Raw genomic sequence first — 25,430 nt, 5'->3', positions numbered from 1 at the left:
TATTTAAGATTGAAAATATTCCAGTAACTTTCATTAATTTTCATTCACATAATTTTATCTTTTAACATTAAGTAATATAATCTAATATTTTATCTTATTATTGTAACAAATCAAACCATAAATTAAATTGATAAATAAACTGTAGTAAACTCAGGGTCTAATTAGTAGAAGCACATGTGCTTTGCTAGATTTCACCATTTATATATTCTACATTATTACTTATTGAGAATTTTGTTAATCATATTTATTTTTTAGAGAGAAAATTGATGAGGTAAAAACACCTCTGATGGCTACCAATTACACAAAATAATAACACTAAAATAGCGGAAATAACCCCAATAATATTAATTCACCATATTTATACTTATCACCAATTCAACACACTCAAATATCACCAATAAAACACAGTAAAAATCAACAGTTAAACAAGATAAAGCAAGTAATAATCATGGACAAAGATACAAGATTTTTTATGTGAAAGACCTCTTCGGTGTGAAGAGTAAAAACCACGGGACTTTAGGAGTCCACCCAAAATGCTCTTATTAAGATGAAAAGGAGGTTACAAAACTCAATCCAAGTTCATCAAAGGGATCTCAAACTATCCAAGAACAAAAAACCATAGTAATCAACAATTGAGAAACAAAAAAAGATGAGTTCAGCCAAACAACAGCTTCTGTCCAGAAATCATAACCGACGAACCAAAGTTCAAAATGATGATCTAAGCGTCCAAAATGAAGCCCTATGTGTCCCAACAGGCTCCTAAAATTATAGGACGATCAACGATTGAAAATCCAGGAAATGACCTTTTTTCGTGGAGGTTGACTGATGGTATACGGTCTGCCTTCTTTTTAAGAGTTTTTATTTCTCTCTTCTCTCTTGCTTTTATAGATGTGTTTGATGAAAGGGGCTTCATATAAAATGAATTTCTCCACATAAAAAGGGACCCAAAAACCCAACAAAAATTATCAAATTACCTAATAAATTTTTTTTTATTAAAAACTATCGAAACAAAATTTTCTTAGTGTAAAACTGCCAAATTATAAGTACTATTTTTTTTTTTTATCAAAAACTACTTGTAAACAATTCTTTTTTGAAAAACTACTCAACAATAATTTTCATCGTAAACCATTTTTTTTTTCCAAAAACTGCCATTATAATGGAGTACTTCGTTTTCATCTAAAACAAAATTTAAAAATGGAGTACTTCGTTTTTGACAAAAAAAATTTTAGCATTTAGTATAGTTTTTTTTTTTTTTAGAAAAAGAAAATCTCATCTTTTAAAAAAAATCCTCCAAAATCTACATTTTAGTGTCGAACTGTTAACTGTTGAACAAATGAAAAACTGAGGTTGAAGACTTGTGAAGTCACAAGTCACAATACATTCCCTTCCAAGGTGAAACTGAGTTGCAAATCTCATCATGATTTATCACCGAACAGCAATAAAGATTGTAATTTCCCAATCATATTCAAATTTTTGTTGTTGATGATGATGATCATGAAAGTGTCACAACATCATCATCTTCTTTGGAGTTACTACTCTCAAAGATCACCGGCTTTTGCTTCTTTATTTGTTCTCCTTTTACCCATCTTCTCCCCTCATCTCTTCTCTCCTTTATCTCGCTCTTACCCTTCTCTTTTCTCTGTAAGTTTTTCTCTTTCTCTATCAATTTCTTTTACATTTAATTTTTTCAATTTTATTATGTACTTTTTTATTTAGTTTTGTCTCTAAATAAATCTGGGCAATTGTTAATTTTTGGTGGGCACTTTAAATTTTGACATTTTCTTTCATTCATTCTGATTATTGCAGTTGTTTTACTTTGATTTTTCTTGATTTATCACTTTCTGATTGACAGTGTCCAAAATTGGTGCTTGGTTTTATAATTTGTGTACTTTTGCTATTATGATTAGAAGAATTGTATCTTATCATTTTTGCTTAAAATAATTAATGGGTCTTGTTTCTTGCTATTTTTCATATGCTAGGATCAAGGGATATGTATGGGAATATAGGTTTTGTTGAAGTATGGAAATTTTGCTTACTTGGATGATAATGACTAGAAAAGATTCTTGTTTGCGCTTGTGTCACTTGAAAATGAAATTGATTGTATCAAACTATATCAACAATCGACATATATATTTATGGAAAATGCAATCATGTCAGAGTTTTTTCAGTGAAAAGAACTTACTTTGAGTTGTTTGAATATATATAATCAATCAAGGATTCTAGGGCAATTATCATAAAGTAACTATAGGAAAACTTCTTAGGTTAATTAAGGCTGGAATTACATAATGGTTCTTTTGTTCTTTGGTTAGATGTGTATTTCAGTGTATTTTGTAAAAGTATATGATAAATTTTAGTTGTTTTTTCCAATTGCTCTTTTTCAAATATCAGGAATGGAATGCACCCAAACCAAGACATTCCCGTCTCCTTCAGGGTGCAATACAATCGCAAACTGTGAGTATGCTCTCACATCATTGTGCTTTTATCTTTGACCTCGTTATGGTGTAATGGATAGCTATTTGATTGCTGGCATTTACTTGATTCTTGCATTTTTCAGCCTTATAGACAGCAGCTTGAACTGTGGTCTCCATTGCCTGACCAAGGATGGAAACCATGCCATAAGACCAAAAATACTCCTTGTAAGTAATTGAAACTAGTGGGTGTTTGTTACCGATTTTTGAGCATAACTAAACATTATTTTTGGTTGGCAGCCTTGCCCGAGAAGTCACAAGGTTTTATTCAAGTGTTTCTTGATGGAGGATTGAACCAGCAGAGGATGGGGGTAATTTTATGTCTTTTTAGTTCATTGTTTGTTGCTGCTTGTGCTTCGGCCTTCAACTCTTGTTCCCTCATGATTTTGCCAAAGTGTGTTGATCGGATTTGTTGATACACGGCTTTCCTGTTTCAGATTTGTGATGCCGTTGCAGTGGCTAAAATTCTGAATGCAACTCTCGTAATCCCACACCTGGAAGTAAATCCAGTTTGGCAGGATTCTAGGTAGCTCATTAGACGATTGATATCTTCACTTCATGACGTAGGTCATGCGAAATGTAATTTGCAATGCTCTGTGTCTTTTGCAGTTCATTTGCAGAAATTTTTGATTTGGATCACTTTATCAATAGCTTAAGTGATGAAATATCTATAGTAAAAGACTTGCCTGTTGATTACGCTTGGAGCTCTAGGGAATACTATGCTACAGGGATACGTGAAACCCGAATCAAAACTGCACCTGTCCATGCATCAGCTGATTGGTACTTGGAAAATGTATTACCTGTATTGCAGAGGTAATTTTTCCTAAACTCTTACGGTCCGTTTGGTAATCGGTACTAAATGGTGAGAATAATAATGAAAAGTTAGTGTAATTTAGAAGGTATATCTCTTGACAAGTTTAATGGCCATGCTTATTCTCCTTCAACAATTTCATTTTCTTTACATAATTCATTCCAATGCATTATCATTTGAAAATGTAGTTTTAGGTAGTAATGGAAAATTGTGAAAAAAAAACTTTTTTTTGATCAAACTTTCATTACCATGGGAATAAATGATACATATCATGAAAAGTTACACTAGAAATCATTCAAATTCCCACCATTTAGTACCGATTACCAAACGGGCCGTTAATAAACTTTGAGTGAAGAAAATGGTCATATTAGATTTAGTGCAACCCAAGCAGGCAAAGCTGTTTTCAACATGTAAAGCTGTTTTAAGGATGGCCTATGCCCTTCTCTTTATTTTACTCTGGTTGAAGAGTTGCGCCTTTTCATTAGTTTTAGTTTTTTCCTGATAGTCTTCCATTCTTTCTTTTCCAATAAGCAGGCTTTAAATGTTAAATCTATTTGAATTGTTTCAGATATGGAATTGCTGCAATTTCCCCCTTTTCACACCGCTTAGCTTTTGATAACTTGCCTAAAAGCCTTCAACAACTTCGCTGTAAGGTCAACTTTGAAGCATTAAATTTTGTTTCACATATTAAGGCATTGGGTGACTCCCTTATTAGTCGGTTGCGGTATCCTAATGAGTTCTCTGGACAAAGTTCTAAAAAGTATGCTGTGCTGCATCTCCGGTTTGATAAGGTATAATTCTCTCCCATTCTCTCTTTAAAATCTCACTGTAGGTATACCTTGTTTTATCCTTAGAACCAGTATTACAATTTAAAGGGAAAATGTACAGGATGAGGATATTTTTGCATTATACATTCTACAGAATCATCTGTTTCTTGTCAGAACGCCTTTCTGAAGTCCAAGCTCCCTAATATATCTTTACACTACCTTGTTTTGAGTTGGATTGAACACTATTCAAACCCCAATTGTTACATATAATCATATAGCCATTTTAATCTGCCTCGTTATCTCTTAAAGTGAACCAGCCAATCTATTGTACTTCCTCTGTCCTCTCAATTTGCACCTCTTTTTATTTTGGTTTGTCCTACTCATTTTGCACCCTTTCCCTTTTCGGTAATGGCCCCACTTTCTTTCTTTAAATCTCATCCACAAACGTATTATCTCTCCATCTTAACCACTTATTTCTATCATCTAATTGTTTTTTGTCGTATTCTCCAATCTAATTTCACTTTCAACTAAATTTCACCAAAAATAATTTGGGTACATTCTCGTAGACACAGAGGGAGTATAGGTTAAGGTGTGTTTGGAGAGTCCATGCTCTTCCCTGAATCAACATACCGAAATGTTGCTGAGAGCTGTCCACTTTATCTTGAGTTGTTCCAGGAGTTTTGTGTGATTCATGGTTACTCACTTTGCCCTCATCCCCTTCTTTCTATATCTTTTCCCCGCTCTTTCCGTCATCACTGTAAAGGGTCAAATCCATGTTTGATACGAGGAATTTTTGTCAACAATGAGCTTCTGTCATTCCATATTGTGCACAACATAATTTTTTTCTCACCTGATTGTCATTGGTTTTGAGAGTTTCTGTGACTTGGGTTAAATGACAAGTCTGAGGAGCTTTATGTCTGTTGTTCCTTTCAAAGCAGTCAATTCATTACTAATCTTCTGCATTGTGATGTCGTTTCTCAGGATATGGCCGCACATTCCGCTTGTGATTTTGGTGGTGGTAGAGCTGAAAAATTGGCTCTTGCAAAATATCGTCAAGTCATCTGGCAAGGAAGAGTTATGAAAACTCAATTCACTGATGAGGAATTGAGAAATCAAGGGCGTTGCCCATTAACCCCGGAAGAGATCGGATTACTGCTAGCTGCTTTAGGCTTCACTAATAATACTCGTCTTTACCTAGCTTCCCACAAGGTCGGTAAATGAGTGTTCTCCTTTGAAATTTGTTAGTTCTTCCGAGGGTCTCTAACGGTCCGTTTGGTAGGTGGTAATAAACGGTGGTAATAGGAATGAAAAGCTAGTGTAATTGTGGTTGAAAAATTTGTTGGCTAACTTGATGACCATGCTTGTCAAACTCAATCATCTCATTTTCTTCATAAAATTGATTCCAATGCATTACTATTGGGAGAGGTGGTATTAGGTGGTAATGGAAATTTGTAAAAAAAAAACTTTTTTGTGATTAAAGTTTCATCACCATGGGAATGATATAAAACTTTTGATGAAATTTCACACTGTAAATCATTCCCATTACCACCATTTAATACCTCTAACCAAACGGGCCGTAAGAACTTAAATGGTAGGCTGTTTTCTATGAGCATACAACGGTGTTTTATTCAGGTATATGGTGGTGAAGCCAGAATATCTACGCTACTTAAGTTGTTTCCACTTTTGGAAGACAAAAGGAGTCTTGCGACTGCTGATGAGCGTGAAAAGGTTGAAGGCAAAGCTTCGTTGCTGGCTGCGGTTGATTATTATGTAAGCATGCACAGTGACATTTTCATCTCGGCTTCCCCAGGAAACATGCATAATGCAATCGTAAGCAACTTTACTCTTCTAGCTTGACTTCCTTCATCCCGAATTCGGTGATCACTCATCTTCTTTCCTCTGATACAAAATTTATTGTGTTACAGTTGGGACATCGGGCATATCAGAACTTGAAGACTATAAGACCGAACATGGCATTACTTGGCCAACTTTTCCTGAATAAGAGTATCGATTGGGCCGACTTTAAAAATGCAGTTGTAGCTGGACACAAAAATAGGCAAGGACAAATTCGAGTGAGGAAGGAGAAACAGTCTATATATACTTATCCCGTCCCTGATTGTATGTGTCGAAGCTAAAATAAAGGTTTATGTATCTTGTTTCTTTTGCTTTGTTCTTCCTCTTGGGTACTCGTGCTTTAGCTAACTCATGTCATTAGTCATTACTCTAATCTTATGGCCAGGACCCATCCATCATTTGGAATGATATTGTCCTCCCTTTCTTTGAGTTTACCAAAACCCAACAACAAACAAATTTGAAAGGAGAGTTATTAACCTCACTCAAGGATCACAAATTAAGGTTTAAATGAAGGTTTGTGTTGTGTCAATGTGTATGAACCAAAAATGCAAGTTTATGATGAATGTAAATAATAAATAAATAATCAAGACAAAGATTTTAAGGTGATTTATTTGGGCTACATCCACCATCTAGCCTAGGATTAATATTAATGTGTTTAAAGCAGAAATACAAAATTTGAAGGAATTACAATAGAAGGGAAAAGAGGAGCTAATTGAGAGTATACTTGAGCAAGGTAGCTCACTATAATGAGACTTTGGTGCCACATAACATATGGTATATGTGAGTATATATAGGGAAATAAATATTCAACAAATGGGGCAGCAGCATAGTGAAAACAAAAGCAACAAAAACAGCATGCAATAGAGTCACACAGAGGTTGTCGGACGGCTGTTCTGATTTCCTTTTTTGCTTGACATTCCTTTTCCATGTATCCCATGGTCTCCTATGCTTTTTACCTTAATCCTATGACTGATTTCTTGCACTTCAACCCTTCACATATCAAGATATCACTACCAATAGTACAATGTACTATTGATTCCCACACAACCAATCACAAATATGTGATGTGTCCTCTTCTAACTTCACTAATATATTTGATTAATTTTTTTAATCTTGTTCTTGATTACTTGGTGAACATAAGTCACCAATAATCCTAACAATTTCCATCTTGAAGTGTTTTTCAAGTCACAAAACATCACCTTCAAGATCATCCAACAACACTCTCAAAAACATCTCTAGCTAGCAACATACTCAAGAAACCAAAATAAACATATGCACAAAAATATACAAAAGCACATGCACTACAATGCCCTCTATAGGCTTACAAAAGAGTATGATTAAATACCAACTAAGTCCATACAACCCATGGACTTTTTGGAAGATATTCGTATTACATTCTTGTCATCAAGAGAAGTATCATCATCATCATGCTTGGTTGAAGTAGTGGCATCACAAACCGAATTGATTAAGATTGAACCAAGTAGTTTATACAAGCCATCATCATCAATGAGTCCTTTTAGGAATAACTTAGGGCCCTTTCCAACCTTCATAACTCCACCTTCGCCAATGCATACAAAATCTTCTTCATCCAAAGTACTAAGGGAAATTAAGTGTCTATTCATGAGTAATCGGTTGGTAACACTCTTGGCCATGTAGAGTGATTCCAACTTCTCCCAAATTCCTGTTGAAGTTACCTCCTTTACAACTTCCCTCAAAACTTCATTGGAGAGGCAAAGTTGTACGGCGGATAAAGCTTTTGCATTCATCTTTTCCCACTTAGCTTTACTAAGATCAGTGGGCTTCCTCTCATCACCTTTAAGTGCCTTATGAACACCATTTTGAATCGATATTGTCTTCTTCTTTACTTGCCATAAATTGAAATTTGTATTCCTATCAAATTTCTCAATGTCTAACTTCATGGTTAATATTTTGGACTTTAAATGACCATCACTAACACCTCAAGTAACCTCAAATGACCCTTGGCTCTGATACCAATTGAAAGGAGAGGTGTTAACCTCACTTAAGGATCACAAATTAAGGTTTAAGTGAAGGTTTGTGTTGTGTCTATGTGTATGAACCACATATGCAAGTGTATGATGAATGTAAATAATAAATAAATAATCAAGACAAAGATTTTAAGGTGATTCATCAATCTTGAGCTACATCCACCATTTAGCTTAGGATTAATATTAATGTGTTTAAAGGAGAAATACAAAAATTTGAAGGAATTACAATGGAGAATAATATAAGGTAATAGAGGAGCTAATTTGAGAGCATACTTGAGCAAGTAAGGTAGCTTACTATTATGAGACTTTGGTGCCACATAACATAGGGTACATGTGAGTATATATAGGGAAATAAATATTCAACAAATGGGGCAGCATCATAGTGAAAACAGAAGCAACAAAAACAGCATGCAGCAAAATCACACAGAGGCTGCCAAGGGCTGTTTTGATTTCCTTTTTGCTTGACTTTCCTTTTCCATATATCCCACAGTCTCCTATGCTTCTTACCTTAATTTAGGATTGATTTCTTACACTTCAACCCTTCACATGTCAAGATTTCACTACCAATAATATAATATACTATTGATTCCCACACAACGAATCATAAACATGTGATGTGTCCTCTTCTAACTTCACTAATGCATTTGATTAATTTTCTTAATCTTGTTCTTGATTACTTGGTGAACATAAGTTACCAATAATTCTAACACAATCAAAGTTCATTTGCTAGTTCATTACTCAAATGAACATTTCAATTTTGTCTTAATTTTTTATTAATTTACCCGATGTGAAACAGAGTAGTGAAACTGTGAACACATTCATCAATTGAACAAGTATTATTTATTATTCATTGTTTATTGTATATTATTTATCCTTTATTGTTTATTTTTTATGATTGTTTATTATTTATTATGTATCATTTATTGTTCAATGTTTATTTTTTATTGTTTCTTGATAATTGTTACTATTTATTGTTTACTATTTATTTATTTTTTGTTTATTGTTTATCATGAGCAATTCCTATAGGCATTGACTTGTGAATGGAAGAATAATGTGCATTACAAATTGGCCACATGTACATAAACTATATTTCTTTACATCTCTAACACTAAAACATACAAACTCTATCATTTGAAATATACAACACTTTGTGGAAGATAGGTGAACCCCGCAATGTGCCAGCCTTCAGAAAAAACAGCGGCATTCTCGCAACTCCTGCGGAGTTATTTGGACTGTTACCATGTTTATCCACTCTTTTTCTCACGATTATCAGCTGTATTAAAACTAGAAACTGGCGATACTTGATCGTCTTTCTTGTCCTCTGCACCTGATGGACTTCCGACCAATTCCTTCGACTCCCCAGAGGAAGGCGGTGATGGTGAACTTTCTTCTTCTATGGGAAGAGTTCGTTTGGAGCCCTCTAATGCAACACCAAGAACAATATTTTCATCTAAAGCAGTTCGAGTTACTGATGAGGTGGCTTGGCTTTCATCATCTTTCTTTGAAACATAAAGATCCGTTTCTGAAACTCCACTACCAGTGGCTTCTAAATTGTCTTGATCATCATTTTTGGCATCCACCTTGGGGTCAGATTTTGGGGTTAAATCAGACTTCTCATCCTTACGGGTTGCAGATTTGGTTTTATTGTCGCTGTTTATTTTGTAAGAAGGTTCAATTAGTAAGAAAGGGTGATTAGTTACAGCTCTGGAGCCATCATAGATAGTTTCTGAAAATGGAACATTGTCAACATTCCCTTCTGTGTAAACTTTTCGTATGGTTCGAATAGGTGTAGCAAGTCTAGCACGGTGATGGCTGATTACTCTAAGAAGGTCCAAGAGTATCGCTTCCTGTTTCACAGAGAATGTTTTTTCATGAGCTTGCTGCATAACTTAGCTTTCAGATCAAACTCTAATGCTAAACAAACAATTTATAGGCATTAAAATCAGATATATTGATGATAAAGCTGAATTTAACAAGGGTGCATCGGACAAGGACAATACGACTATACTTCTAGAAATTGGTAATCACATGTAAATGATATCTACTGTGTTCTAGAATCTGACATGATAGTGACCTAGTCAACATCAATTCAACCAACAAGCTACTAGAGTCGCTTCATCAATGTACAAGAGAACGGTGCTGTATATACATGGATGTTACACCGTGTGTGACTAGATGCATGAGACACATCAGCTAAGGGAAGATTCTCTTTGCTATTTACTTGAGAAGGCTGACCGTGAGAGGGTTATGAACACTTGTTCTACGGCTCGAAGGGGTATACTAGAAGGAGATGACCATATAACTAGACGAAAACTAGTAGTGCATCAGTGGAGAAGTTAAAATAAGGGGAGGGGCTAAAATTTATCATATTAACATTACAGAAAGAAACTAGATGAGGGGGCTGGAAATTACGAGAAATTTAAAATATTTGATCAATTTTGCTATGTTGACGGAAAGACCAACAGGTAGTTTACTTCAAACAGAGTTTAACTTGTAGGCCATGTATCCAGATTTTTGATTGAGATGGAACTTTTATAGTCATTAGAATTATGCTTTGTTTAGGTTAGAGTCTTATATAAACCCATGCGTGGCATTCAATAATATCAGACAAATAGAAATATTTGAGTTGTTGATTTTGAGAGATATATTAGAACCATTGTTCGAGAGTGAGTTTGCTTATGAACTAAAATCAGTTACTTTCCAATCACATTTGGTTTGATTTGTTCGCGTGAAATCTGGGAACGTCATATCCATTTTGGTGCAGATGCTTCTGTGTTATCAACGAAGCATTAACAGACAGGGAAACTAATCACAAAACAGAAAAAATTGGCAAAGCATCGCAGGTTTAATTAATTTTTTTAATATAATTTTCCTTTTTTGATAATGACTTAAATCATTGACTATCAGCTCACTTAGTTGTTGAAAAAAATCTAGAATATCCTAATTAACTGTTCAGGCATATGACAGTCTCCATCCACTATCCATTTGGCTGAGTGAGATTATGAAAGTAGAATATAGAGGTGGAAGTATGAAGAGGGAGAAATGTGTTAAATTATAATGGAACAAATAAGGAATAGAGGCATTATGATAAATCAAACATTAACAGAAGTTGGCAACAAAAAAAAAATTTCAAGAACATTAAATAAGAGGGAGTATAGAATATCAAACAACTCTGATCGATCTAGCTAATCCAATGGTGTTGAGTCTTACCTTAACACAAAGGTACTCCTCAAAGCGAGAAGTCTTCACAAAGCAGGAAATCATTATCTACAAAATAGAATGGAAGGATTGTAAGTTTGATTTCCAATGTCACAGAGAAAGACTTTAAGACCCATTACGAATAGAAAGTTGAAAGCCAAAATAAAAATGATGGAGGGAGACAGAGACAGAGGCAGAGGCAGGTTCCAGCAGTAGTGCCTTCCAAGCTGGAAGAGTCCAGCCTAAGAAGTAATTCAGGATTTCTGTCAGCATGGTCAAACATGATGTTCTCATGGAGTCATGGTTGATTTTATCACCAAAACATAATACACAAGTGCAAAAAACCACAACATTATCAAAGTTTATAATACTGAGTATATAAAATTGGAATTTTCACTGTCCCCATATTGACAAAGAAGCAGTCCTATGTAAACAAAGCAAGAATACACTTGACTTCAGACAGCAAAGTAATTAAGCAGGAACTAAACTTGGTTCATTAAAGTTTCCCAAGAAGAAAAGACCATCAAAGTTTGCTTATCCATGCCTTGGCAGAGTAAAGAAGCTTTTATCAAAATTTAAAGGGAATTACATCCACATAACTTATGATGATATGCGTACAACTAACCAGAAGAGCCTGATTTTCATGATTGATGTTGTCCAGGAAAACTCTCCTATGCAACTTCTGTTGCTCTACTTGGGGATTTTTAGCCAAAACCTTCCGCATGTCAGCAACAATATTCTGCAAAAAAGAGAACTTCAGTTGAAATGCAAGAACGAAGACCAGTATTTACGTACCAAAAAAATAGAGCAATAAAATGAAATTATTTTCACGCTCACATTGATTTTGTTGACATCCAGATGACTAATAGCAATATGGGTCTTAATACGCCAATGTGTCTTTTGGGTTAGATTTCGCACAACACTAACTGTGAATTTGTGGTTTGGGATATAAACTGCTTCACGTTCATCTCCTCTGATAATTGTTGGGGACCACCAACCTACATGCTGAGATGATAAATAAACTATTAAATTAACATATAGGTCGCATAAGCAACATTTACTCCTTAGTCCCCCGAAATCGCTACAGATTACTTTGCCCATAAATTCAATAAGTGGTTTGGTTGTTGAAAAAAAGAAGATAAAAAGTTCGAATCGTGTGAATAGTATTAAAAGAGAAAAGACATCTGTAAATAAAATTAATGAAAGTGTTAGGAACATTTTCATAGAAGGAGATGTAGCAAAATCAATGGGTTGGACCGATTAGAAATCTAGCACACTCAATGGGACAGAGTGAGTAATTATTTAACTGCAATTTCAAGCAGAAAATAAGTGACCAGATCCACAGAATTCACAAATTATTAAACAATTCTTGTAATAAAAAGAGATAAAACGCACCTCAACTGTACCAGAAACTTCATAGCCTTCAATCTTCGTTTGAATCCATTCATTCGGAATGAATGGTCGTGTTGCATGGATCATGACACTTGACAGGAAGTTTATGAATATCTGAGGCAATAATCAAGAATAAAGCAAGAGCATAATGATTTATTTGCTATAGTAGAAAATGCAAAAAATGGCTAATCATTGAGAATGACAAAAAAAATAGGGAGCACCTCACGCCCAGCAAGGGTGAGCAACACTGTTCCAAGACCCCCAGCAGTTAGCCACTTCTGGGTAGAAAAGCCCAACAATTCCATGAACAATGAAACTGACGCCACCCATACAGCAGTATAGATAGCCTTCCCAGCAAATTGAAAGCCCATCTGTCAGTTCAAATATAAAAGAAATCAACAAAAGTAAATGCATTATCAAAGACAAAGGTTTCCAGCCAATACCATAACAAAGGTCAATAGAACCTTCAATTAGTACCAAGCTCCTCAAATGTATCATACATTGACTGTGCGTGGACTTCACAATTGTTAAATAAAGTACATGCAAAGAAAAAATATTTCGTGTATACATACAACTGACAATGTCTGAGAATTGCATGCATACTGATAAAAAGAAAAAAAAATCCTTGAACATACATTTCTCGAGTCATTAGCATCACTTGCTTCCACAAAGTACTTCTGCACTTGTTGAATCAAGCTGCTCATGAAAGGGAAAAGGAAATAAAACCATTGTAAATTACCATGATAAAATAACAACCCAATATCAGGGAATACATCATACAGTCATCGCAAATGATTGCAGTCAGCATCAGAAACCAGTGTGGTACAATTGAAATGATGCAACTATCAATTCGTAGTGACAATCTTGCAGGTAGGGATGGGCATGGGTCGGATCTGGGTCAGGTCCAGCTAGACCTAAATCCAGACCCTAACTTTTGTATTGGACCCAGACCCAGACCCAGATCCGTAGGGTCTGAAAATTTTGGACCCGGACTCAGACCCTTAGGGTCTGGAGGGTCTAGGGTCTGGATCTGGGTCCAAAAATTTTTTTTTTATTCCTGAATTTTTTTAAAATTATATTATGAAGTACAATTTCGACCATTCGTATAAAATGATTTAAACATTTTCAACTAACGAGGATCTTCTAATACTTTATACTAATTGAGCAAATAAATATATGAAGTTTTCCAACATTCAAGTTCTTATAATGAAATATTTATCAAGTCTTTAACTTTTAAAGTATAGATACGACGACCACATTTTAAATTATATGAACCGAAAAAGTTCAAAATCATGTAATGTTCAGAAATATAATAAAATTTCAAATCAAATAATAGAATACACACGTTAGCTAATATATAATTTTTTTAAAAAAAGATTTAAATGGGTCCATGGGTCGTATCTGGGTCTCAAACGTGTAGACCCGAACCCTTACCCAGATTCGACCCGAATCCATAGGGTCGGGTCGGATCGGGTCTAGACCCTTAGGGTCTAAGACCCATGCCCATCCCTACTTACAAGCATATATGAGTCTTTAAAAGAAAGAAAAAAAGCATTATTATGAGTGCATAATTTTCCTAGATGTTACAAGGAGTCAGACTCACATAACAAGGAGTCAGACTCACATAAGAACATTGTTGAATCTTAAAAGTACCAATATTAAAAACTATCATCTTTAAAGCAACCAACTCACTCCAATCTGGTAAGAGTAAGACAAATTGCACAAAGTTAAAAATGTATGGCCAAGTATTATTCAACAACGATCACAGCTTCTTTTAAGCACTATATCACAAATAGAAAGAGAACCAAAACTCACCAAGATACACAATACGAAAAGGCTATCACAGTGGAAAACGATCGCACAAAATGCAGAAGTCGCTGCTTAACAGCCTGGCTTGCTTCCGAAGGTAAAATTATAGGATCTAATGATCTGAAAATGAATTCTTAAGATTATTACCAGTTGATTCCCCAGCTATACATAATTTCAAAAGATGGGGAAGAAAAAAGATCAAAATATAAAAAGTGTGCTTCATGCACCTGCAAATAAGCAAAGCTCCAGTCCATAGTATCAAAGGTTGAACATATGATGTCGCAAAAATATAAGTACTGCTCCTTTTCCAATTACCGCCATTATTCTGGAGAAAAAAGACACAAGAAAAAGAAATTCATAATAAACATTCAGAATATCAAGGATGTTTCCAGCTTGGAGAGATTTCCAGTGGTGAGGGTCGGCAACACAAACAGTAAAAGATAGAAAAAATACTTGAATAAAAACACTCCAGCCAAGACGCAAAAGCGGTAGAAGTCCAAATCCTAAAGCAACGACACCAATGGCTGGGATCAACTGATACAGAACCGATTTTGAAGATAATATGTCATAAAACCTGCACACATGACTCATGAGTACATGACTAAGATTTGAGAAAATGCGATGTACATGGGAGATTCCATCAAAGGAAAAAAAATTCTACCATTACATAATTTGGATATCAATTTAGTATTGCAAATTCATGAGTAGGACCTACCTCAAAGCAAGCAAAAAAACTAGTACAGATTCGTAGCATAATTTACAAGCAAATCAAAAGAAAGAGCAACCAACATAATCATTACACATAATCAAACAATCATATGATATGATATCAAAATCCAATGTTCAAGACTTCAATTAGACATGCTCTTTCTCTTGTTAATACAAGGACAATAAGACGAGGGGAAATGAAAGGAAAAGATAACAGAAATAGACAAAAGAATGAAAGATCAATTAAAATGAGGACTACAACGCCTCAAACAAGCCTTATTTGGCTCAAAATAAGACTTAAAATAATCTATCTTTGTTATGGAAAGCAAATAATACCAGTTAGAGGAAAAGGTAAGCACATAAAGTTACATACGTATAATCCAAAAAAAATTCTCATATTTCTGTTTCAGTTGACACCATCTACATAAGGGTGGTAGATATCATCTTTAAATGAGTTGATGTATAAAGTGCAGGATAAAAAGGTTATAATGGTAAACAAATAACCTTATTAAAGAAAAGACAAGGATGGTTAACTTAAGTACAAATAACAACCTCTTCAAAACAACAGGAGCTTCTTGCATTGAAGGACCCCAATTTACTCCATTAGGAAAAAGAATGGATCTGCACAGAAACACCCTATGTTTGGAGGAGGCAGAGCTTATCTTATTGACTGCTGTGCTTAAAAAATGGAGATTCCAAGCATCCTTTGCCTGCAATTTTAATCAAATATGCTTTCAATCCTAACAAAAATGCAATCAAAAATTCATCATCCACGAAAAAGTTCATTTTTAGACATAAAAAAAAATTAAAAAAAATAAAATAACTCAAAAAAATTAAAATATTTGTTTCCCCAAGAATTGAGAGAAGATGGCCTCTCAAAACTCAATAACATACAACCAAAATTTGCAATAAATTGGCATGGTTATTTTCAGATAAAATGAAGACAGCAACATCATTAATACAATTAAACTGAAGATACAGAAGCAGCAAGCCTTTCAGCGCCCTAGGGGTCTGAAATTCTGCCAAATGTAATGAGCTTCAAGCACCAACAAATATCGGATCTAATTAATTCTCTCACTCTCTCCTCTCCTTCTATCAAATTCTAATCCTCTCATTAACCTATTAACTACCAAACTTCTTTTCCAAGCTACTCTTAAGTCTTTAAGTCCTAAGCTATAACTATGACGATCTTGATGCAACACATACTCACAACAAAACTAAGTTGTGCTATGCAAAGAATTTACAAGAATTCCTATTCAGAATGATATATAAATAATAACCAATGAAGTTACATTTCCTTCATTAGGATTATGGCTTACCACATCATTTGCTGAAATAGCAGAACTGGGAAAACGAAATCGAATATTTTGCATTATAGGCTGAAATAGACATGGCAGAGTTAGACACAAACTTCTAACAAATAATTGTAATATCACATTATCATAGACCCTTTAAGATATGTGTGTACCTTTGACTGGCATGGAAGTCCACAAGAACCATAAATTCGAAATTCATACGAAAAGTGCAAAGAAGAAGCAACCACCATTGTTTCAAAAACTTTATCAGACACCCTTGTAGAACCTTATCAAGACTGTAAAATTTCAGCTCCAACTTTAACAGAATACCCAATACATCTAGAAAGACAGCAAAGTGAAAGTTGCATATGAATTGTAGTATTACAATATCACAATACCTGTCATTGAAATGAAAATTAGCTAATTCCTTTGAATCAATAACCAATGCAACCAGAAACAACCAACAATCAGGAAAATCCCAAATGATAAATTCAATAGAGCCTTATACGCCATTACTTCCAAAGAGAATGATGACGAAATACAAATCCATTTGATGATTGTAATACAAGAGAAAAAAGGCATAGATGTTTGCAGGAAAACAATACAGTACTACAATGGCATGATATCATTATTTTCCAACTCAATGCCATTAAGTGGCAACCACCAGCATTTGTGGGGTTGCATGTACGATACTTCATCCTTATTAGTGATGATAAAGACGTGGTTTCCAATTCATCCTTGATTTAAAAGATGGGGGTATAGGTTAATGAAAAATTAAATTTGCAACTTGATAATAGTTTTAGCATCATCATTCATATGTTGCTATAAAATTGCACTTTAAATCTATTATTGACTTCGATTTACCACAATGTTAACTTGAATCAATGATCAACTTTTTGAAATATTCAATGATTAATTCTATTCATACTCAGTGATCTTCTACTTAAAAAGAAATTTTCTTATAAAAATGAAAATTTTCTTTATAAAAACCTACAACTGGAAAAACAACTAACGAAAGAACACTAAATTTAAACTTTCATAATAAATTCACAACTTTAACATAAAATCAATTGTATTTCATATTAATCACAAAATTCGAGACGAATTCGCATGTTCAATTAAATGAGCAATACATACAAGTAAAAATTTAGAAAAATAAACGCAATCAAAAAAAAAAAACAAAGTAGAAATATACTCATCAAATAAACCAGTAAATCGTCAATAAAATATCACAATAAGAATCAAAATTGAACATACTCGAAGATAATTGATCATAATCAACACATTTACAAATTAGCTGCAATAATACCAGATTTCAGCTCAGCAATCAAAAAACTAAAAGAGATTGAAACAATAGAGAGAAGGAAATTAACTAACTTGAAGAGTTTGAAGAAGAAAACTAAGAACTCTGTTCAATCAAATCCAAATCAACAGTAGAAAATTCGCTTTTTCTTGTGGTTTCTGTAGTTGCAAGTTGAAGCGGAAAGAAAAAGTGAAAACAGTTCCAATTATTCGGATAATTCATGAAACGCGTCGTTTTGGAATATTAGGTGAATTAAAAACATTATCTTTGATTTTTAATTCTTTTTTTATTAATTCATTTTTGCTTACGTGGCTTCTCCGTATCCAAGCTTTATCCGCGCATATGGGCTTCCCGCAATCGAGTCGCTGCAATGGAGAAGTTATGATGCCAGCCGTACAAATTTTGGCCGCACGTTCAGATATTTTGGCCGCATAAAGTGATCTTAATTCTTAGCTAATGATATAAAGTGATTAAAATTTGGACTAAGATGAACAATAGCATTTTAATGTTAATAAACAAGCCTATGAATAGAGAGTTGAGTAAAACCTCCAAAAATAAAATTTACAATTAGTCAATAACAATACACTAAGGATAAATAAACTATATTTTGAGCATTTAAGCAAGAGGGTACTCCATGAAAGTATATAATGAAGAATTGCAAGAATACTTGAATGATTTATTATTAATTGAATTATAACATTATATGATGGAGATGGCCAACATATAGCCAAAAAATAAATAAATAGGAGTTTCTTATAACAAGAATTATAAAAGAGGTCATTTGGTTAGGATGGATGGTGGATAGTGAGCTGACTTAAGCTAATGAGACATGTGACTAGCACGTCTTAGTTACTAATATCCCCCTCAAGTTTGGCAGGGTGGTGTACATGTCAAGTTTGTGGAGTAGTGTCTGAAATAAAAAAAAAAAGATGGTAAGAGTTTGGTGAAGACATCTGATTAGATGTAGGAAGGTATGTGAGTTGCATGAGACCTTTCATAACTTTTTCTCGAGTAAATGACAATCAAGCTCTATATGCTTGGTCCTATCATGAAACATATTGTTATGTGCTATTTGTTATGCATATTGACTATCATAATAAAGGGTGAAATGTTTTAGCTTATGTACTCTTAATTCCTTAAATAATCTCACAAGCTAAGTGATCTCAAAGTGGCAATCATTGCACTATATTCATCCTCTGAAGATGATTTAGACATGGCTCCTTGCCTTTTGGATTTTCATCTAACATGTGAGTTACCAAGAAGAATAAGTTATCCAGTAATATTTGGTCGTGTGCCAATATAAATTCACAATCAAAGTCTGATAAGGCTAGAAGGGTTATGTTGTAAGTAAATAATATTAGAATTCCATGACCAATAGTAGAGTGTACATAATTTAAGGTATGAAGAAGGGCTTGGTAAAGAGATTTTGTTGCAGCTTGCATGAATTGGCTTAGGCAGTAGTTTAGGATAAATTAGGGCGAGTATTGATCAAAAAATTAAGTTTGCCAACTAATTGTAATAATTTGGAACTTTTATGACTTTCTAGTGTGGTATCCTTGTCATATGAGTAGACAACTTTTCTCTCATTCAATGGCTTTCTTCCTATGGAATTCAACTTTTCTCTCATTTAATGGCTTTCTTCCTATGGAGTTTTTATGTCGCAGAGTATTTAAAGTGTTTCATATGTTATCCTTCGCTATATAAATAAAATTCGAGAAATTTCACGTGGTAAACCTAAGGTTTTGGGTTTGCCACGTGGTAACCAAAACTTTAAAAAATCAACGCGGTAATCCTGAGGTTTACCAAATTGTTCCACCGTGACCTTTTCGCACATAAAATTTTAGCAAACGTTAATTTTGAAGCTTTAAGGCTGTAGTACGCCTATTTATGCGACTTACTTTTTCAAATTCCATCAGTTTCAACCTTTTCCCCCAAAACATAAACTTTAACTCTATCATCTTTCATCCAAATTATAATTTTCCCTCAAATTCAAATATAGTACTTGAAATGGTGAGTTAAGATTTATGTTTTGGGGAAAAAAGGTTGAAACTAATGGAATTTGAAATGGTGAGTCGCATAAATAGGCGTACAACAGCCTTAAAGCTTCGAAATTAACGTTTGCTAATGTTTTATGTGCAAAAAGGTCACAATGAAATAATTTGGTAAACCTCAGCATAACCGCGTAGATTTTTTAAAAGTTTTGGTTACCACGTAAAAAACCCAAAACCTCAGGATTACCATGTGGAATTTCGATTATCAAAAACAAAGATCTGTATAAAGTAGGATTTTGGAAAGATGGTGAAGAATCTTTGTAAAGTTTAGTGTTTAAAGGTAGAGGCTAACAACATGTTTGAAGATGGTACTTCCTGAATCTTGCAGCATATTTTAAGCAAACTTCTTATGAGTCAAAGCAATATCGTTAGGAAGATGAGAAACTTTGATAATAACAAAGAAACCCAATCTACTTGAGACCATCTTTACAAAAGACGCGTCTCAAATGGGTGGCCTATTATTACTAAAAAAATAACTACCAAAAAAACGCACGTTGTGTAATCCTATTTGGAGTTGGTGTTATAACCTATTAAAGCTGGTATTATATCTTATTAGAGTTGGTATTATGACCTATTAAAGTTGGTATTTGAAGTTGGTGTTATAGTACATGAAACTTTTGGCGGTCATCATGTCTAGTGAAGCAATAATCTAACCTATTACCATGTTATTAGATTTATTATAGGCTTTTTGTTTATTATCTCTATTGGTAGGTTTAGGAAGAGTACAATTTATAAAAGCAAATTTGTTCTTAAAACATAAAGATATCATCATAGATCTCTTCATTCACCGGAAGATGTATCATCAAAAGGAGCAAAGACCAACTTTGCACTAGTATATGTGAAGGATGAAAAAGATACACTGATCTTGGATTCTTTGTATAATATAGGAAACTAGTAGTTGTTTTTGTAATAAAATCACTCATCATCTTGATTCTTGAATTAAACTTGAAGAAGAGAATAAAAGAGAAGCAAACGAAAACACAAGGAGAAAAAAAACTTAATGTAAAAAGAAAAAATGGATCAAAAGAGTACCTAGTCTGATATCATGTTATTTTGAGAATTTTAGCAAGAGATACTCCATGAAAGTATACAATGAAGACTTGTACGAATACTTGAATGATTTTATTATTGATTGAATTGTATTGTTACATGATGAAGATGGCCAGTATATATGGCCAAAAACACAAATAAATAGGAGTGTGTTATAACAAGATAGTATAAGAGCTGAAAGGTAAATTTTTATTGAGCTGTATCCTAGCCTACTTTTTTGTACAAGATAAAGTGTGGCCAAGTAAGAAAATATATGAGCGTAAGATGGATGTATCGGAGTTGTGAATGTTAAGGTGAATGTCTGAATACACCAAAATAAATAACATTGGAAACCAAGTTTTGAGATATAAGCTATGAGTTGAACCCTTTTTGTTAAAAATGCATGCATGTAGATTGAGATGGTCTAGGATTGTGCAAAGATCATTGACACGCCTATGAGAAGCGTTGAAATTATCATAGTTGATAGAAAAAAGAAGTATATGTTGGAGGATCAAATTAAGAATGACATGAGCGAGTTACACCTATTTGAGGACTTAACTATGGATAAAACTTATTGTAGGCCTCCAATTGTGTCCTAACCATTATATCTTTACCTTGTTCTGTTCCTTTATGATTGTTATTTATATTTGTTTGATTTATGTTAGTATTTTTTATACTTTCCTTGTCTTGCCTTTTGTTTTCTTTTGCAAGTCTTTCTTAATTCGCATGTCTCACTATCATTGGCCACAATATTTTTATCTTCTTCGATAAGGGTATAGTCGACCATCTTTCATCACTCTCTAAACCCTAAACATTGATTTCATATGTATTAAGCATAATACACATATGATGATCATGATGCTGCATGGAGAGAAAATTTGAAACGAATAAGATTTTTTCAATAAAAAAAGCAAAAAAGAGCCTCGAATAAACTTAGTTCCAAAACTAAGCGTCCAAACCTATTATAATAAAAACGCTATTGAGCCCAGCGTTTTAGGGCCCTAATGGGCTTAAAGGAAAACGCAGTTGGTAGTATAGAACAAAGAAAACGCTACAAGGTACAACGATTTTGGCTGGTGATGTTTTATTTTTTTTTTTGTTTATTCTCTATAACAACATACGTACCTGCACTAAAATAAAATCGATATACCAATTTTTCTTAAACTTCTCATTCAATCACCCAATATAAACAAAAAAATAACATTAAATATACAAATATATACAATTATCTCGAAGCGTAAAGTTATACAATGCAAATAACGTTACATATACACATATATATACATAATCTAAGAATCAACAGTAGGTGTAACGCCCTCATAAATAATGTCTAGACTAGGATAAATTAAAGGTGTACCCTCACTATCTTATTGTTGATGAAGCCTAAAGTTAGTGGGATGAACAGGAGATACATAAGAACACTCGCCCTAAGAGGGCCCAGGAATCGTCGGATGTACACTGAGTGTATATGGCGATTGATGATCGGTTGACATCTCTAGAGCATCTTCTTGTGTTGTTGAACTAGGAACATCGTCTTGCGATAATGGTTGAAGCAGATGCTCATATCCAAGGCCTACCATTACACTATCGCACCTCCTGACCACTTCGTTTGACTGTTCATGACATACATGTCGCTGCGAGTGCATGTAGTCACAAATGCTCAGCACGTGTTGCGTCTACAAAAAACAATTTCAATTAAACTTAGGTTAACATTAAATATTATATTAATTATATAAAACTTAAAGAGAAATGACTCACCAGGACATGTAATGGCACGCCAGAGGGTATGTAGTTCAGAGGGAGTGGCCGCTCTGGATCATATCCTCGGCTGATGAACCGTCTGGTGATTCCACGATACCGAGATAGTTATCATGGAAATCCATCGGTTCACCAATCTCGTCCCCCTGAACTACGTAATCTCACGTCCATCCCACCCCTCGATGTATCCCCAGTGATACGCAGCCCAATTCACCGTGGCTTTCCCCTACGATCCACGTCGTGGAGCATGCGGTGTTCTTCTGGTGGATCAGGCCTCGTCTGCCGCAAACCGTATTGACGCGTGACTCGTTCAGGGTAGTGGTATTGAACTGAAAAACAATCAAAATACCTGTACACTGGCCATGCGATCAAGTGAATCGCAAAAGACATGTACAACTCGTGAGGTGTTCAAATGCGTCAATCGAGGCACGAGCCATCTCGATCCATATGGCTCATCCTCCGTGGGATCCTCCGGCTTAACATGGAGGATAATAGGCTGCCCGTCTTCTCCCCTACGTCGTCGCGTAATCGCGTTGAGACAGCAGGAGTGCAAAACGTAATATGCTTCCATATCCACAACTGCATAATACAAGGAAATATAAGTAAAATTATTCAATAACGTCATTATTATGTAAATATAGCTAAGGTTTTGTACTACCTGTAGATTAACCAATGGACCCGCAATGTCACTTGTTGGTTTCCCTTTCTTGATCAAGGCGGCTTGACACAAATTTCTGTAGAGGAAAGCAAGTGGGGCACTGGCCCAATTGTAGGACGCGATATCAACCCAATCTTGGTCAAGGAGCTCTAAATAGATCCCTTGCATCTCGTTTTTGGATTTGTCTACAAACAAATAGCCGGAAATAAGTACCTAGCAGTAAATGCGAGCATAATGATCTACAACTGCATCCTCAGCGTCGGGGCCCGGTAAATGCCCAAAGGTGTTAAGCATCCATGTCGTCTTCACTGAAGACTCAATCATCGCTTCGTCAGGCAGTGGGACCCCAAACATCCTATGTATCTGCTCTTTTGTATGGCTCGGATTAGGACCGGTGACTGCCCTCCCACTCACCAGTAAGTCGGTAGGTATAGCAACATCACGTAGTGTGATGGTCGCTTCACCTAGCGATAGATGAAAGGTGTGCGTCTCAAGTCTTTATTGCTCAACTAAAGCCGTAATCATCCCGCAACCTAATGGTATTTGACCTACTCGTTGAATACCATATAAACCCACTTCATGCACGTATCTCAAAACCCTATCATCTACGGGCTATCTCATTACTACCGAAGGGTGGTGTCGAGTCTGAAACAATGTGTCGGACTCTAGTTATCCGGTTCATATGAAATGTGAACGATGGGTAGGTCGTGAAACTAACAAGGAAGGATCTAGAGGACCAGGATTCTTCATCTTGTTTGTTTAATGTGTTTACTTTTCATCATGATAATTCAATTCAACATTCAGCATTCAATAATTTACTATATTCATTCAACATCAAGTACATATCCCAAGTAATCAACTTCAACATTCACTCATTATATCCCAAATAATTAATATCAACATATATCCAAACTATTTAACAAATTCAACAAGTCATTCATTCAATTAAACATCAATCTATATCCCTAAGTAATCAACATCAAACATTCAATGTCCACTTACAACAACCAGCATATCCAATTCAACAGTCACAAATTTTACAATTGAATTCACAGATCACGAGTCACCCACAATTCAATGTCCAATTAATCTCAAATTCGGCAAATTTAAAGTACAAATAGTTAAATATTCAAATAATAATCAAGCAATTGGAATCATTCAACAAAATAATAATATTGTTACTGATAGTAATGATAAAAATATGTAAAATTGGATGTAATTCATCAAACATTTATAATAATAATATAAAATTCAATAAACTTAACTCAAATAAGCCAAGTAATAAAGTAAAGAGTAAGGAATTACTAGTTCTACATAGTAAAAACCTATATTACTAAAAAGATATAAAACCCTAATCATGATCATAATTGAATAATCAGGAAGAAGATGAACAAAATTGAAAAATTCACATACCCTTTACCACAAAATTGAATAATAAAGACTAAAAAAGAGTAAAATCAAAAAAAATAAACACTACAATGGAGAAGGCATACAAGGAGATTAGAAGGAGAGGAAGAAGGAGATTCGAAAATTAGGGTTTAATTGAAATGGGGGAATTGGGGAAATAAGGAAGTTGTGATAAATCAGCCTATTGTGAAAACGTTGCTCCCAACAGCGTTTTACATGTCAGCCCATTTGGGCCTAAAAACGCTGGCCTTAATAGCGTTTTTACTCGAACAGGTTTGGACGTTTAGTTTTGGATATAAGTTTATACGAGGTTTGATTTATGATTTTTTTTATTGGAAAACTCTCAATCTTTTCTAATTTTTGCATGGAGATAGGTTTAAGAATTCACCAAAACTTGGCCGAGATCGTCTTAAATTGAGACCAAGAATAGGCCGGCCCAATTTCACGCGCGTGTATTGCACCCCGTTCAGTTCCCTCCAAGTTTTCGTTTTTTAAAATTTTTTAAACAAAATTCAAATTTGATTGATTTGACGATTTAGTTTCAGTATCATCATTATTTCCTTTAGTTATTTTCTTCCTTTCATAACTTCTCTCATCAAAACTTTCCATATTCTCTCATTCCTCTATTTTCGTTTTCTTCATCCTCTCATCTTCTTCCATTGATGGTGTACTAGTAATCTCTTGTTGATTTTCTTTCATTTTTATGTTTTTGCATGTCTAGATTTGTTTTATACTATCGTCTTCGTTTTTTTGTGGATATTTTCTCTCTTGATTTTTATCATTTTGTTATTTTTCGTGTTGATTTTGTTTTTATTCTGGTTTTTCTATGTTGATTTTGTTTTTTTTTTCTTTTTTCTTCGTGTTCATCTCTATTTTAGATGTTTTATAGGGTTTATCTTTTCGCGGTTTTTTTGTA

General features: G+C 34.4%; 2 protein-coding genes and 1 long non-coding RNA gene across 5 annotated transcripts; 1 reads left to right on the top strand and 2 right to left on the bottom strand.

Moving 5' to 3' along the window:
- The first annotated feature begins 1,257 nt into the window (after positions 1-1,257).
- LOC130811065 (O-fucosyltransferase 31) lies at positions 1,258-6,693 on the top strand. Its single transcript, XM_057677222.1, has 10 exons — positions 1,258-1,641; positions 2,389-2,451; positions 2,555-2,636; positions 2,709-2,779; positions 2,906-2,994; positions 3,078-3,281; positions 3,848-4,070; positions 5,028-5,255; positions 5,679-5,876; positions 5,972-6,693. Exons 1-10 carry the CDS (start codon positions 1,483-1,485, stop codon positions 6,179-6,181), a joined length of 1,527 nt encoding a protein of 508 aa, XP_057533205.1. The 5' UTR covers positions 1,258-1,482; the 3' UTR covers positions 6,182-6,693.
- Positions 6,694-8,916: 2,223 nt separating this feature from the next.
- On the bottom strand, positions 8,917-17,841 carry LOC130810347 (mechanosensitive ion channel protein 2, chloroplastic-like). Of its 3 annotated transcripts, none has more exons than XM_057676366.1 (14): positions 17,686-17,841; positions 16,482-16,706; positions 16,333-16,392; positions 15,566-15,723; positions 14,759-14,879; positions 14,533-14,630; positions 14,312-14,425; positions 13,132-13,192; positions 12,718-12,867; positions 12,500-12,610; positions 11,942-12,109; positions 11,730-11,843; positions 11,117-11,173; positions 8,917-9,753 (listed from the first exon to the last, which is right to left on the bottom strand). In XM_057676366.1, exons 2-14 carry the CDS (start codon positions 16,557-16,559, stop codon positions 9,151-9,153), a joined length of 1,893 nt encoding a protein of 630 aa, XP_057532349.1. In that variant the 5' UTR covers positions 16,560-16,706; positions 17,686-17,841; the 3' UTR covers positions 8,917-9,150. The 3 variants fall into 3 exon arrangements, with proteins under 3 accessions (XP_057532349.1, XP_057532350.1, XP_057532351.1); XM_057676367.1 differs by having other exon boundaries at positions 17,566-17,836; XM_057676368.1 differs by having other exon boundaries at positions 16,482-16,647; positions 17,686-17,836.
- Positions 17,842-21,862: 4,021 nt separating this feature from the next.
- On the bottom strand, positions 21,863-24,791 carry LOC130811066 (uncharacterized). Its single transcript, XR_009041099.1, has 3 exons — positions 23,108-24,791; positions 22,450-23,028; positions 21,863-22,367 (listed from the first exon to the last, which is right to left on the bottom strand). It is a non-coding gene; the product is annotated as an uncharacterized LOC130811066 (long non-coding RNA).
- Between the last annotated feature and the right edge of the window lie 639 nt (positions 24,792-25,430).

The sequence above is a fragment of the Amaranthus tricolor genome, chromosome 4 (genome assembly GCF_026212465.1).
Source record: "Amaranthus tricolor cultivar Red isolate AtriRed21 chromosome 4, ASM2621246v1, whole genome shotgun sequence".
NCBI classification, from domain to species: domain Eukaryota; kingdom Viridiplantae; phylum Streptophyta; class Magnoliopsida; order Caryophyllales; family Amaranthaceae; genus Amaranthus; species Amaranthus tricolor.
This window is presented reverse-complemented; position numbering and strand designations above follow the sequence as displayed.

What these genes read in the sequence shown, in the direction of transcription:
- LOC130811065 (XM_057677222.1), top strand. Translation starts at nt 1,483, where the DNA reads ATGATGATGATCATGAAAGTGTCACAACATCATCATCTTCTTTGGAGT. An exon ending in TGAACCAGCAGAGGATGGGG is followed by an intron (nt 2,780 to 2,905) that starts GTAATTTTATGT and finishes TTCCTGTTTCAG; the next exon opens with ATTTGTGATGCCGTTGCAGT. An exon ending in GAAACATGCATAATGCAATC is followed by an intron (nt 5,877 to 5,971) that starts GTAAGCAACTTT and finishes ATTGTGTTACAG; the next exon opens with TTGGGACATCGGGCATATCA.
- LOC130810347 (XM_057676366.1), bottom strand. Translation starts at nt 16,559, where the DNA reads ATGGTGGTTGCTTCTTCTTTGCACTTTTCGTATGAATTTCGAATTTAT. An exon ending in CTATTTCAGCAAATGATGTG is followed by an intron (nt 15,724 to 16,332) that starts GTAAGCCATAAT and finishes TTAAAATTGCAG; the next exon opens with GCAAAGGATGCTTGGAATCT. An exon ending in ATGCTAATGACTCGAGAAAT is followed by an intron (nt 12,868 to 13,131) that starts GTATGTTCAAGG and finishes TTGAACTGACAG; the next exon opens with ATGGGCTTTCAATTTGCTGG.